General features: G+C 41.2%; 2 protein-coding genes and 1 pseudogene across 3 annotated transcripts; 1 reads left to right on the forward strand and 2 right to left on the reverse strand.

The window, feature by feature from the left end:
* Positions 1-3678: 3678 nt before the first annotated feature.
* LOC109044814 lies at positions 3679-5487 on the reverse strand (annotated as a pseudogene).
* A 1648-nt stretch (positions 5488-7135) lies between these two features.
* LOC109113384 (zona pellucida sperm-binding protein 3-like) lies at positions 7136-9055 on the reverse strand. Of its 2 annotated transcripts, none has more exons than XM_042777418.1 (8): positions 8479-9055; positions 8276-8394; positions 8107-8210; positions 7827-8004; positions 7641-7758; positions 7477-7535; positions 7308-7399; positions 7136-7225 (listed from the first exon to the last, which is right to left on the reverse strand). In XM_042777418.1, exons 1-8 carry the CDS (start codon positions 9019-9021, stop codon positions 7173-7175), a joined length of 1266 nt encoding a protein of 421 aa, XP_042633352.1. In that variant the 5' UTR covers positions 9022-9055; the 3' UTR covers positions 7136-7172. The 2 variants fall into 2 exon arrangements, with proteins under 2 accessions (XP_042633352.1, XP_042633351.1); XM_042777417.1 differs by having other exon boundaries at positions 7477-7559.
* Positions 9056-9176: 121 nt separating this feature from the next.
* Positions 9177-11656, forward strand: LOC109113408 (protein ANTAGONIST OF LIKE HETEROCHROMATIN PROTEIN 1-like). The gene is made up of 3 exons (XM_042777223.1): positions 9177-9298; positions 9432-9723; positions 11236-11656. The coding sequence occupies exons 1-3, from the start codon at positions 9295-9297 to the stop codon at positions 11654-11656; spliced, it is 717 nt and encodes a 238-aa protein (XP_042633157.1). The 5' UTR covers positions 9177-9294.
* Positions 11657-12699: the final 1043 nt, after the last annotated feature.

Raw genomic sequence — 12699 nt, forward strand, 5'->3', positions numbered from 1 at the left:
TTTTTTTCTAAGAATAGAATTAGAATAGTTAGTGCTAAAGTTAGAGGGTCAAATAAAGATGGAAGAGATATGTTTTAAGGCGATTCTTGAAGATGGCTAAGGACTCAGCTGCTCGGATTGATTTTGGCATGTCATTCCACCAGGAGGGAACATTTAATTTAAAAGTCCGTAAAAGTGACTTTGTGCTTCTTTGGGATGGCACAATCAAGCGACGTTAGCTTGCAGAAAGCAAGCTTCTAGAGGGCACATAAGTCTGAAGTAATGAATTTAGGTAAATGGGTGCAGAGCCAGTGGTGGTTTTGTAGGCAAACATCAATGCCTTGAATTTTTATGCGAGCAGCTATTGGTAGCCAGTGCAAATTGATAAACAGAGGTGTGACGTGTATTCTTTTCGGCTCATTAAAAATTAATCTTGCTGCCGCGTTCTGGATTAATTGTAAAGGTTTGATAGAACTGGCTGGAAGACCTGCCAAGAGAGCAATGCAATAGTCCAGCCTGGACAGAACAAGAGCTTGAACAAGGAGTTGTGCAGCATGTTCCAAAAGAAAGCGCCTGATCTTCTTAATGTTGAATAAAGAAAATCTGCAGGACCGGACAGTTTTAGCAATGTGGTCTGAGAAAGTTAGCTGATCATCAATCATAACTCCAAGGTTTCTGGCTGTTTTGAAGGAGTTATGGTTGATGTGCCTAACTGGATGGTGAAATTGTGATGAAACGATAGGTTTGGTGGAACCACAAGGAGTTATGACTTGGCAAGGTTGAGTTGAAGGTGATGGTCCTTCATGAGCAGCTACCGTTGGATCATCAGGATGGAATGAGAGGTGGAGTTGAGTGTCATCAGCATAGCAGTGGTATGAAAAGCCATGTTTCTAAATGACAGAACCTAATGATGCCATGTACACAGAGAAGAGAAGTGGTCCAAGAACTGAGCCCTGAGGCACCCCAGTAGTTAGATGTTGCGACTTGAACACTTCACCTCTCCAAGATACTTTGAAGGACCTATCTGATAAGGTAAGACTCAAAACACTGGAGTGCAGTTCCTGAGATGCCCTTTCCCAGTAGGGTTAACAGGAGGATCTGGTGGTTAACTGTGTCAAAAGCAGCGGACAGATCAAGCAAGTTAAGTAATGAAGTTTTGGATTCCGCTCTTGCCAGTCTTAGGACTTCACCAACTGAGAGCAAGGCAGTCTCAGTTGAATGTCCACTTCTGAAGCCAGATTGGTTGCTGTCAAGGAGGTTGTTCTGTGTGAGAAAGGCAGAGACTTGGTTGAACACAGCTCGTTCAAGTGTTTTTGCAATGAAAGGAAGAAGGGAAACTGGTCTGTAGTTCTCTAAAAGAGTTGGGTTGAGGTGGGTTTCTTAAGTAGTGGAGTTATACGAGCCTGTCTAAATGTTGAGGGAAAAAAACACCAGTGTGGAGGGATATGTTAATGATGTGAGTGAGTGCAGGTACAACTGCGGGAGAAATGGCTTGAAGGAGATGAGATGGAATAGGATCAAGCGGACAAGTAGTAGGATGATTAGAAAGGATGAGTTTGGAGACTTCTGCCTCAGAGAGTGAAGAGAAGGATGTGAATGATTGTATGTTTGCTAGTGAGATGTGCTTGACGGATTGTGGTGTGGAAAATTGAGCACTGATGTTTTTAATTTTATAAATGAAAAATGTGGCAAAGTCATCAGCTATTAGAGTTGATGCAGGAGGGGAGGAGGAGGACAAAGGAGTGAGGAAAATGTTTTAAAAAGCATGCGAGAGTTAGATGAATTGTTGATTTTGTTATGGTAGTATGTCCTTTTAGCAGTGGAGACATTAGCAGAGAAGGAAGAGAGGAGTGACTGATACACATTAAGGTCAGTAGTATTTTTGGATTTGCACCACACCCTTTCAGCAGCTCTAAGCTTAAAATGATGTTCGCATAGAACAACAGATAACCAAGGGGCAGAAGGGGTGGTACGGGCTGGCCTGGAAGACAAGGGGCAAACAGTGTCCAAACAAGATGTAAGAGTGGAGCAGAAAGTATCAGTAGCACTGTTAGTATCAAAATATGCTAACAGTTTAGGGGGAAGGAAGCAAAGATGAAACCATAGCAGATAGCCTGGAGGGTGAGAGTCAGTGTAGGTTATGTTGAAAGATGACATGTGGAGGGGTAAGTGATGTGTCAGGGACCATGTTGAGGTTAAGAGTGAGGAGGAAGTGATCCAAGGTGTGTGGTGGAGTAACCAGTACATGATCAGTGGAGCAGTGTCGTGTGTACATAAGGTCCAGTTGGTTGACTGATTTGTGAGTAGCAGTAGTTGACACTCGGTTGAGATCAAAAGAGGCAAGCAGAGCGTGGAAGGCTGCAGATAGAGGTTTATCTAGATGGATGTTGAAGTCTCCAAGCATAACTATGGGAGTACCATCCTCAGGAAAGTTTGAGAGCAGCACATCTAATTCATCCAAAAAATGACCTAGTGGTCCTGGGGGTCGATAGACAACTACAAAATGGATTTTGAGAGGGTAGGTAACAGTAGCTGAATGAGATTCAAAAGAGGTTGTTGATACCCAAAGATGGTAAATGATTAAATTTCCAATCATTAGAGATAAGCAGACCAGTACCTCCCCCTTTTCCAGTAAAACGGGGGGAGTGGGAAAATGAGAAATTATTGGAGAGTGCTGCAGGTGTAGCAGTGTCCTCTGGTTTGATCCAGGTCAGATTTAGCTTTGAATGACTAATAATAAAAGTAATGAAGTCGGCTTTGTTTACAGCAGACCGGCAATTCCAGAGACCAATAGAAAAAGAAAGTAGTGTATTAGCAGACATAGGCAAAGTGTGCAGGTTGTTAGGATTGTGCTGCCTACAGTGTGTGATGCATGGTTTGCGAGTGATAGTGATAGTAGGGATCTGGAAACACATAGTAAGAATTGGTTATAAAAACTGAAACAGAAGTGAAACAAGTAGTAGGAAAAAGGATTAATCAAAACAATACTTATATCCCTTGCCGGAGTCCCTGCCTGGTGGAGTCACATGGTAGAGTCGATGGTCTTTACACTCTTCGGTCTTCACACAAGGAGGGCTTCACAGGAGGGCTGCCGTGACCACTGCCCCGGTATACTAACCTTTTTTATACCCATCAGACAAAACGGAAATTGAATTCAGCTGAACACACTTTACTGTTTATCACAACAAAGGTCTAAGCAAGCATATGCGATGTGAAAGTGAAAGTGTGAAAGTCGTGACATTTGCCAAGTATGGTAACCCGTACTCAGAATTGGTGCTCTGCATTTAACCTATCCAAGTGCACACACACAGCCGTGAGAAGTGAACACACCGTAAACACACACCTGGAGCAGTGGGCAGCTATATATCCAGCGCCCGGGGAGCAACTGGGAGTTCAGTGCCTTGCTCAAGGGCACTTAAGCTATATTGAGGGTGGAAGAGAGCACTGTTCATTCACTCCCCACCCACCTACAACTCCTGCCTGCACCGAGACTCAAACCTGCGACCTTCGGGTTACAAGTCCAAATCTCTAACCATTAGGCCACAACTGCCCCTAAATGCACTCCTACCGTCCCCATCATCCGCCATCGATGGGGCGGATGATGGGGTATGAGACCATGAGTATGAGACCAAACGCAGCACATCTCAACACAGTAAACAAACAAGCGTTTCCTAGCAACGACAACTTGATTCATGAAATTCATTCAATATGATTCATGAAACTGGAAGTGGAGCCTGTAAGCTTTGCATCTATCAGGCACCTGAAGAGAAAGGGAAGAAGGGAAAAAAGAAACTTTTAGGCTCCATTTTCAACAGAGTTTGAAGAGCGGTTTCTTACTGACCCATGGTTCTCAATAAAAGAATCTTGGAGAGGTGGTGGTGTTCACATCAGGGGCTGCAGTAGCCACACAACTATCCACAAAGATGCGCAGAGGAAAATGGTCGTACTGCTTCACAGGAGCTTCAAGTTTCAGGAATTGCCCTAGGAAGTACTGATCGGATGGCCTCTCAAACATCCAGTCATCAGAAATTAAAGTCATATTGTCAACACTTACCTAGTCACTTATAAATTTATAACATTTAAATGCATATGACCAGTCATGAGCCTCAAGGAGAACACCAGAACGTCCTCTGCAACTTTAGTTACAGCAAAAGGAACCCAAGTGGGCAACAAGATATTGCTGCTTACATTATGCAAGCTATTGGGAGAAGGTTTAAGTGAAAGTTTTGGTTAAACTTCTTAGACAAAGTAGTGTACTACCTTGAATAGTGGCACTCAATTCCAACAGCTGCTACATCAGCCCTTATAATGGTAGTTCCTAGAAAAGTTGCAGGAGTATAGAGGAGGTTGAATGTGTACATAAGCTCATTATCAGTCACCTGAAAGCAGTACAAGTGGTGAAATTTTTGACAAACCTAGCTTTTACACAAATTCTACAGTTGACCTATATGCAGCCACTCACCACCAGAGAGCTGCCACACGTCTGGAGCTCATACTCAAATTAAAGAACTTGAGCTTCTGGATTCTCCCCTATAGCTGCACAGCCTCCTAAAGTAAGAAATGAAGGATTCACCAGCTGACCAATACCAAACAAGTCCTTTTTAATCTCCACATGCACAAAGTTCTCCCCACATTCTACTGCAACACTCTAGGGAGAGATAGGTACATGTGGCTCAAAAGGCACATCTGGCTTTTGGGGTTCTTCTGGCATTACTGGAAAATTCCAGGTCAAAGGTGCCATAGTAGCCTGCATTATTTGTTTGGATGGACTACTTCCAGGTTCTTGAAGCTTCCGTGCATCCACCCCAGCAGGACTCATTACAGGTCTTGGAGGCCTAAAAGTTGGTGATGCGTGTGGATCTTTAACTGGCAACTGTGGCTTTTGGAATCTTAGTGGCTCCTGTCCTTGCTGAAATCTTGACCACTGTGCCAAACTCAAGTCTTTTCTTCTGCAATAAACAACAACAACTAAAAACCACCAGCCTCATTGCTAAAAAAAAAAAAAAAAAAAAAAATATTCTGAAACCTTCAGAATAACTACTGGCCTTCTTTGATGCCTTTTTCAAGAGCAGGAAGTTACAATAGCTCCAGCCTTGTGGTTGGTACTGTACCTAGCAGCCTTGCGTCCCAGTCCTTGTAAGCCTAACTCTAAAAAGATTTGAAGTGCTGTATGTTGAAATGAGTATCCCATAGATACTAGTATGGCCTACTATTTCCAGGGGATGTTCAAAGTGCTAATCCCACTAAATCATGTACAATATATTTTAAATATAATAAAATGTCATGCAAGTTTGCAGCTTAAATGTTGAAAACTTTCAAATTTCAAGTTACTTTGTTCAGTTCATGCTCATGTTCATGAGCATGAGTTCATGACACAAATATTAAAGTTGAGATGAAGTGGAGTAGTGACAGGTCTTTTCTTCTGTATTGTTATTGGTATCCGAATTAAACTGATTATCGTCAAAGAAATAAAATTTAGAGTAGGGTCATGTCAACTGGCAGATCCAAATGCAAGTTGGCAGTCTACTGTAAGAATAATGCCATGTCAGTAAAAACAAACAGTTTCCTGTCACCACAAATGGGGTCACCACACCACAAATGTAGCCTTTCTTTTTAAAGCGCAAAAGAAACTATGAGCATGCAATGTCATAGTTATGTTTTCAGTTAAGTCATGCAATTACCAAAAAGGAGATTAAAGCTGCCTTGAAACTGTGCATGCAAGTATATTTGTTAAGAACATGTCTCTGAAATTCAGTGGTTTTCAAAAAGCAACCCAGCACTGTCTCCCTCATCTAAAGCCCAGGACACACTGCATGATTTTAGCAATCCTATAAGATAATTGCAAATCACACTGTGCGATATGGATCTGATAAACTTGGGTACAACATGCACGCAAACTGTACGATGATGACACCTTTTGACTCGCAGGCTATGTCGCACATTACTATGGAAAATAAAACATCATCAGCATGTGCTAGTGGTAAACAAAAAGAGCATGATGAATCGCACTTTGAAAGTTGTAGTTTTTATGTGTGCTGAAAAATAAGTGGCGATGGAGAAAGAGGAAAGGATAAGAGCTTGAGGTAAGCAGTTTTATGATTAAGTGCCTTGTCACATTGATTTCACGTCACATTTTTATTGGCTGGTTGGTAAACGTGGGTCGTAGCCACAAACACACTGTGCGATGATAATGCTGAATTTCTGACCCTGTCAGAAAATGATCATAGACCATCTTTGGTCCATTAAAATTGCCATCTTTGAACTTCTCACTGTACAACATAGAACCACCATTCAGGAGCCACAATCATAGAAATCACCACGATTGTTTCACAACGCCAATCCTTCATCCGAGACAGCCAAAAATAAGAGAATTGCCCAGTGTGTCCCAGGGGTTAACACCAGATTCAACTCGTCAGCTCATTAGTAGAGCTTTTAAGACCTGAGAGGGTCAGAAAAGTAAAGAGTTGTAAGGAAATAGTGTCAGATCCATGTCATGTTCAGTGCTGCTAATAAAATAACACCTTTATAACCCCTGCTGCGATGTCTAAAAAAAAAAAAAAAATTTTTTAAGTACTCTACATTTAATTTAGAATTTGATTCAATTTCTGTATTGTTAACTTGAATGGCACAGGTAACAAAACTTATGTGAAGATTTCGGTTCAATTAAATAAGGATTTATTAAATGTTAAACTTGCTCTCATTTATACTGTAATGTTGACTGACTAGTCAATTGTTTGGAGGGGGGCAAAAGAGATCAGTTTTTGTATAAGTGATACTCACCTTCATAACACTTTTTGGGACCAAAGTGATTTAGTTTATATATAAAAAAAAAAAGTTGTCAGTTTTTGTTTGAGTTAAAGTCCAAAAAGACACCCACAAACTTAGACTTGGCAAAAACAACTCCCCACATGACATTCTACTTCTCTCCAATAGGGTAGAGATGCACATCAAATAAGGCCACGTCACAACTGATCTAGGCTAGCATCTGCCTAAATTGACTTGATAGACTAGTGGTAATCTCCTTTATGCCAAACACAGATTTAAACATTAGTCATACGTCAGTTAGCAATCACTTTTGGGATGCAGATGCAAGATCATAACCAAGCCACTGTGTAAAGAAACCAACACAAGAAAGAACAGAAGACATGCCACAGTATCCGTTTCAGGTCTTTATTGGCCACTTACAACTCACATCAATTAGACACTATAATAGGGCCAATTTTCGCCTTCCCTTCTGAAACAAGGCCTGAGGAGGGAGAGAGAGATAAGGCATTGTCACAAGTTTAACTACAGCGCAAAGTCATACAAATCTTAAAACAAACCTTCACCTGAATCAGATAGTGCTCCCACTTTTCTGCCGGAGCCACATGAGGTATCACAGCACATGCACACCTGATCATTGTCATCTGCAGAAAGCCATCTATAAAAATATTGTTAGCATAGACCATAAACCATTCGGAACATCTTATACGGTGAAAACTTATTGTCAGGACATACCCATTGTTAAAGGAGCAAGCCTTGTTCTCTGGACTTATGGGGGTTGAAGCCATAACTGCCTTCAAAGCACAGGTGATATAGACCTACAAAATTTTTAAGAAACCCTTTGCATGAAGGGGAACAACAATGAGCTCTTAGAACTGAACTACAGAATCACTACATACCAGGCCACCATTTGCTTGCTGAAATCTGAAAGCCTCCAACTGAAAGTGGAGTTTGTCATTCTGAACTCGACGCATAAAACTGGAAGTAGAACCTGTAAGCTTTGCATCAACCAGGCACCTAGAAGCAAAGAAAAACACTTAGGCTCTTGCAACACATGGGAGGTCGAGAAGCTTATCCTTACACACCCATGGTTCTCAATAAAGGAATATCTTGGAGTGGAGTTTATATCAGGGACCGCAGTAGCCACACAACCATCCACAAAGATGCGCAGAGGAATATGGTTGTACTGGTTTACAGAAGCTTCAAGTTTCAGAACCTGCCCTAAGAAGTACTGATTGGAGGGCCTCTCAAACATCCAGTCATCTGTGGGTGGAAAAAAAAAAAAAAAAAAAAAAAAAAAAAAAGGGGGGGGGGGGGATGTGTCAGCGACATTTTAAAAGCCCATTCTAAAACTTAAACACTTACCAGTCATGAGCTTCAAAGAGAACACCAAAATGTCCTCTGCAACCTTTGTAGCAGCAAAGGGAACCCAGGAGGGCATCAAAACACTGCTGCTTACATTGTGCAACCTAAACGAAGATAAAGATTCATAAGCTTGTTGTGAAAATGCTTAAACACCATCGCTTTTTTTTACCTTGAATAGTGGCACTCAATTCCAACAGCTGCTGCATCAGCTCTTACAATGGGAGTTCCTACTAAAGCCTCAGGAGTATAAAAGAGGGTGAATTTATAGACCAGCTCATCATCAGTCATCTGAAATCAGATTAAGAAAGTCTATGCAGTAACCTGGCTTTTACCCTCAATTAATAAAGATGAAGCTCATATGCAGCCACTTACAGTCAGAGAACTGCCACATGCCTGGAGCTCATACTCAAAGATGAGCACTTGAGCTTCTGGATTCTCCCCTACAGCTGCACAGTCTCCTAATCTGAGGAAAGAAGGATTCACCAGCTGACCAGTACCAAAGAAGTCTTTCTTAACCTCCACATGTACAGCGCTCTCTCCACATTGTGCGGCAATACTCTGTGTAGGGGTCGGTACACGTAACTCAAAAGGCACAGGTGGCTGTTTGGGCTCTTCTGGCACTACAGGAAAATGCCAGGTCAGAGGTGCCATAGGAGCCTGCATTAGCTGTTTGGACTGACTACTATCAGGTTCTTGAAACTTCCATGGTCCTACTCTAGTAGAGCTCATCACAGGCAACCTCAAAGCTGATGCCTGTGGATTTTGGACAGCTGGCCGAGCAACAAAAACAGGAGACTGTTGGAATCTTATCGGATCTATGCCTTGTTGAAAACCTGGCCACTGTGCCAAAGAGGAGCCAGCTACAATAAGCAGAAAATATACAACACAAACAAAATCCATCAATCCCATTGTCATAAAACCCAGAGAACCTCAGAATGGCTGTTATGTGACTGCTGTGGCTTTTTCTAGAGCAGGTAATTACAGTGGCTCCACCCCCTTTTGACAAGCTTAATGGTTCTCCAGACTTGCTTTTTAATTACTTTTTTTCTGCCACAAAGGAGAATCACTAGGCCGGGTTCACACCGCAAGCTGCAGCAGAGCGGAAGCAGCGCGCGGCTATTTTGCTTTCACACCGGCAGCAGAGGCAGCGCGCAACTGAACAGCGGATTTTGGACAGAGTACTCTATAATGGGTAAGTTCGCATTGCTTTATTTCCTTTTCAAATACATTTAAATAAAAAGACTTGGCAAGAAGCTTTTTTTAGTTAATAATTTCATTGTAACTTTTGTTGCATCTTTGTTTTGCTGTCTTTGTTTTCCGTGCAGTACGTGTTGTTGATAGAAGGAAGGCCATCGCGCTATATTTGTTATTAAGGAGACTACGAAAAAGACGCAGACTTTGGGTTCATCCCATTAACCGACGTATGAGAGAACATGGTGCATATTACCATCTTGTCGCTGAACTGTTTCTTGACCGTGACCGGCATCTAAAGTACTTCAGGATGAGTGCAGAACAAATGGATCACATTCTTTCCCTGATTGGAGGCCACCTTTCAAGGCAAACAACAAACTACAGGCAGTCCATTCAACCTAAGCAGCGACTTGCAGTTACACTGAGGTAAGATCAACATGTTAGTAATAAAGTCTAGGTCAAATATTAATGTATGTATTTGTAAAAATGAATGTATACATTTACTTTTTGTTTGAATAAGTTAGTTAAACATTTATTGCACTAGTTCCAAACTGCAAAGAAATAACTTTGACTTGGGTATCAAGTAATAAAAAGTATTTATTAAGTAAATTGAACAAAAATCATAACAAAGTCATGCACAAAGTTATAAACCAAGCATGATTAACAATATGAAAAATATGGTTACATGAAAAATAGTACAAAAATTACCCTTCAAAAAACTATTACATTGAAACTGCTGAACTATTAACAACATATGGTTGGATAAAATAAATTAAAACCGTTGTAATGTTAAACGTATTACTACAGTTGATGGTAAACAGAGGAATGCTGTTCAGGCATGGTGGAGATTGAGGGAGGTGTGATATGTTGGGGGTGATGAGTTTGTTCCTCTTGGTAGGTGGGTGTGGGGTGAATAGGCTGAAATCCAGATGATTGTGGGTGCTGGCGACCTCTGGTATGATACACTGTGTGGGTTGCTGTTGCTCGTTGCCTCTGACCATCATCTTCTAACTCCAGGTCAGCCAGGTAGGTCATTATCTGTATCTGTGCCCTGGTACGGTTTCTGGGAAGCAGCCGGTTCAGTTTTGGAACTAAACTGAGGGCAAAATAATACATTTCGTCCTCCTGTCTGGGAACATTTGGTGGTGCAGGAGTAGTTTTATGTCCAATAACTGTTGCTCAGTTGTAGTTGGGGAAACTGTTCTTCTCCGTTTCTGTTTGTGTTGTTGACTGTCAGTCACCAGTGCTCGAACCCTGGGATGTATAGTGGGGGTAGGGGTGTCAGGTCTGTGAGCTGTTATTTGTGGTGTGGTTATTGGCAGTGGTGTGGGGGTAGCTGATCTTTCACCTGCCAGTTATGGTGTTGCAGGCCTCTGTATGGCAGGAAGGGGATTGAAAGTTGTAGTGAGTTCAGACAACTCTGGCTCCACATCCTCCTCAGCCACAGGGCTCACTCTGCAAAGTCTGTCTGGAACTACAAATTAACAAATATATTATATTAATATATTGGCACCAACTCGTATGTATTTTTTTTTAGATTACACACAAATAATAATGTACTCATTCTCACTGAAACAATATTTTGTAATAACTGTCCATAACAGAAAATAATAAAAAAAATACAGTAAGATATGAGATCAACAAGTGACATACAGTACTAACCTTCTAGGCTGCATGTATGGCAACAGAAATGACATTATTTTATCGTACTTCCATTCCCTGATTATGCCACCTGCAGAACCACTGGGCAATTTTTTTTTTGCTTCTTGTTTCTGTTAAAAGCATCTCTCAACAACTTCCATCTTTGCTTACAGTCGTTCACTGTAAAACACATAAATGTGTATTAATATGAGAATTTATACATGTATATACACTGTATATGTTATACAGGAAAAAAACAAAAAAACAACTTATGTTATATTTATTTGTCTTTAACAGATTTCTGGGAACTGGAGAGAGCTTCACCAACCTGCCCTTCCAGTACCATCTAGAGAAAAGCACCATTGCTGAATCTGTCCATATGACTTGTAGAGCAATTGAGGAGCAAATGATGGCATCACAGTTCCCTAGACCAACAGAGCACATGTGGAGAGCCATAGCGTCCAAATTTTGGGAAAAATGGAACTTCCCAAACTGCATAGGTGCTATTGATGGGAAGCATGTTACCTTTATGTCACCTGCACATTCTGGTAGCTTGTTTTTTGATTACAAGAGAATTTTCTCAATAGTTCTTCTAGCACTAGCAGATGCAGAGTACAGATTTACATTTGTACAGGTCCGAGACTTCGGCAAAACAAGTGATGGTGGTGTGTTCAGTGGTTCTGCTCTACACCATGGGGAGAGGCATGGAGGCCACTGAAACTTTGTCTGTTCCTGCTGACTGCCCTTTGCCTGGATCTGGTGTACAAGGCCCATTGCCGTACACCATGGTGGGTGATGCTGCATTCCCACTGAAGACATATTTGATGAGACCTTTTCCAGGGAACAGAATCCAAATGTTCAATTACCGATTGTCCCGAGCAAGAATGGTTGTAGAATGTGCCTTTGGCATTCTGTCATCCAGATGGAGGGTACTCCATACACGGATCAACGTGAAGCCAGACAATGCTGACTCTATTGTAACTGCAGCCTGCATTCTTCACAACTTCCTTACAAACCCATTGGACAATCAAAGGTGGTTGGATGAGGCAGAAGAGAGAGGGGAAGTGCTAGCCCCTGCTACAAACATTGGTGGAAATAGGGGATGCAGAGAGGCTTACGATGTGCGGAAAAAAACTTTGCACAATTTTTCAGCTTCCCTGAAGGTAGAGTGTCCTGGCAGGACAATATGGTGTAGGGTTTGTTTGCAAGCAAATTTACCAAAGGACACCCTGAAAACCAATTTAATACACTGTTTAAAATTCTGTGTATTACAAATGGTTCATAGCCTGACTTCCTGCTTATCTTGAAATCAGTATTTAATTGTGTATTATATATGTATGTATCACATGCTTTTGTTATTTGTGTGCTTGCTATGTTTAATTTAAAAATGTTAAATAAATGGTTCCAATTGAATCAATTTTGTTTTTTCTTGAAAAGAACAATAATTCTACAATTTCACACATTGGTTTTATGTAGCCAACACATGTTTTCTGCTGAACATTCCAATGTATTAGAGGAAAGTGACATGCTTTTGAGGTTGTGGTGAACCTAGAACTGTAAGTACTTTGACATATTTTAACATAAAAAAAAATTCAGCTATGTGTGCTAGGCCTATATTAATCTGTCTATGCTATTTGCCTATCTATATTGAGTTGTTTGCTCGTGTGCCAGCGAAAGTGTCAAAAACACTATAAAATTACTTACCATCTGCACTAAGAGCTGCTGCAACTTCATCCCATGCTTTTTCCTTCACCTGCAAGT

This window comes from Cyprinus carpio, chromosome A20, assembly GCF_018340385.1.
Source record: "Cyprinus carpio isolate SPL01 chromosome A20, ASM1834038v1, whole genome shotgun sequence".
Lineage (NCBI taxonomy): Eukaryota > Metazoa > Chordata > Actinopteri > Cypriniformes > Cyprinidae > Cyprinus > Cyprinus carpio.

Excerpts from the sequence above, each read along its gene's own strand:
- LOC109113384 (XM_042777417.1), bottom strand. The coding sequence starts at position 9,021 with ATGACAATGGGATTGATGGATTTTGTTTGTGTTGTATATTTTCTGCTT. Across the intron at positions 7,759-7,826 it reads TCCTTTATTGAGAACCATGG|GTGCCTGGTTGATGCAAAGC; the intron begins GTGTGTAAGGAT and ends CTTTGCTTCTAG. Across the intron at positions 7,400-7,476 it reads GCTTGCTCCTTTAACAATGG|ATGGCTTTCTGCAGATGACA; the intron begins GTATGTCCTGAC and ends ATATTTTTATAG.
- LOC109113408 (XM_042777223.1), top strand. Across the intron at positions 9,724-11,235 it reads CGACTTGCAGTTACACTGAG|ATTTCTGGGAACTGGAGAGA; the intron begins GTAAGATCAACA and ends TGTCTTTAACAG.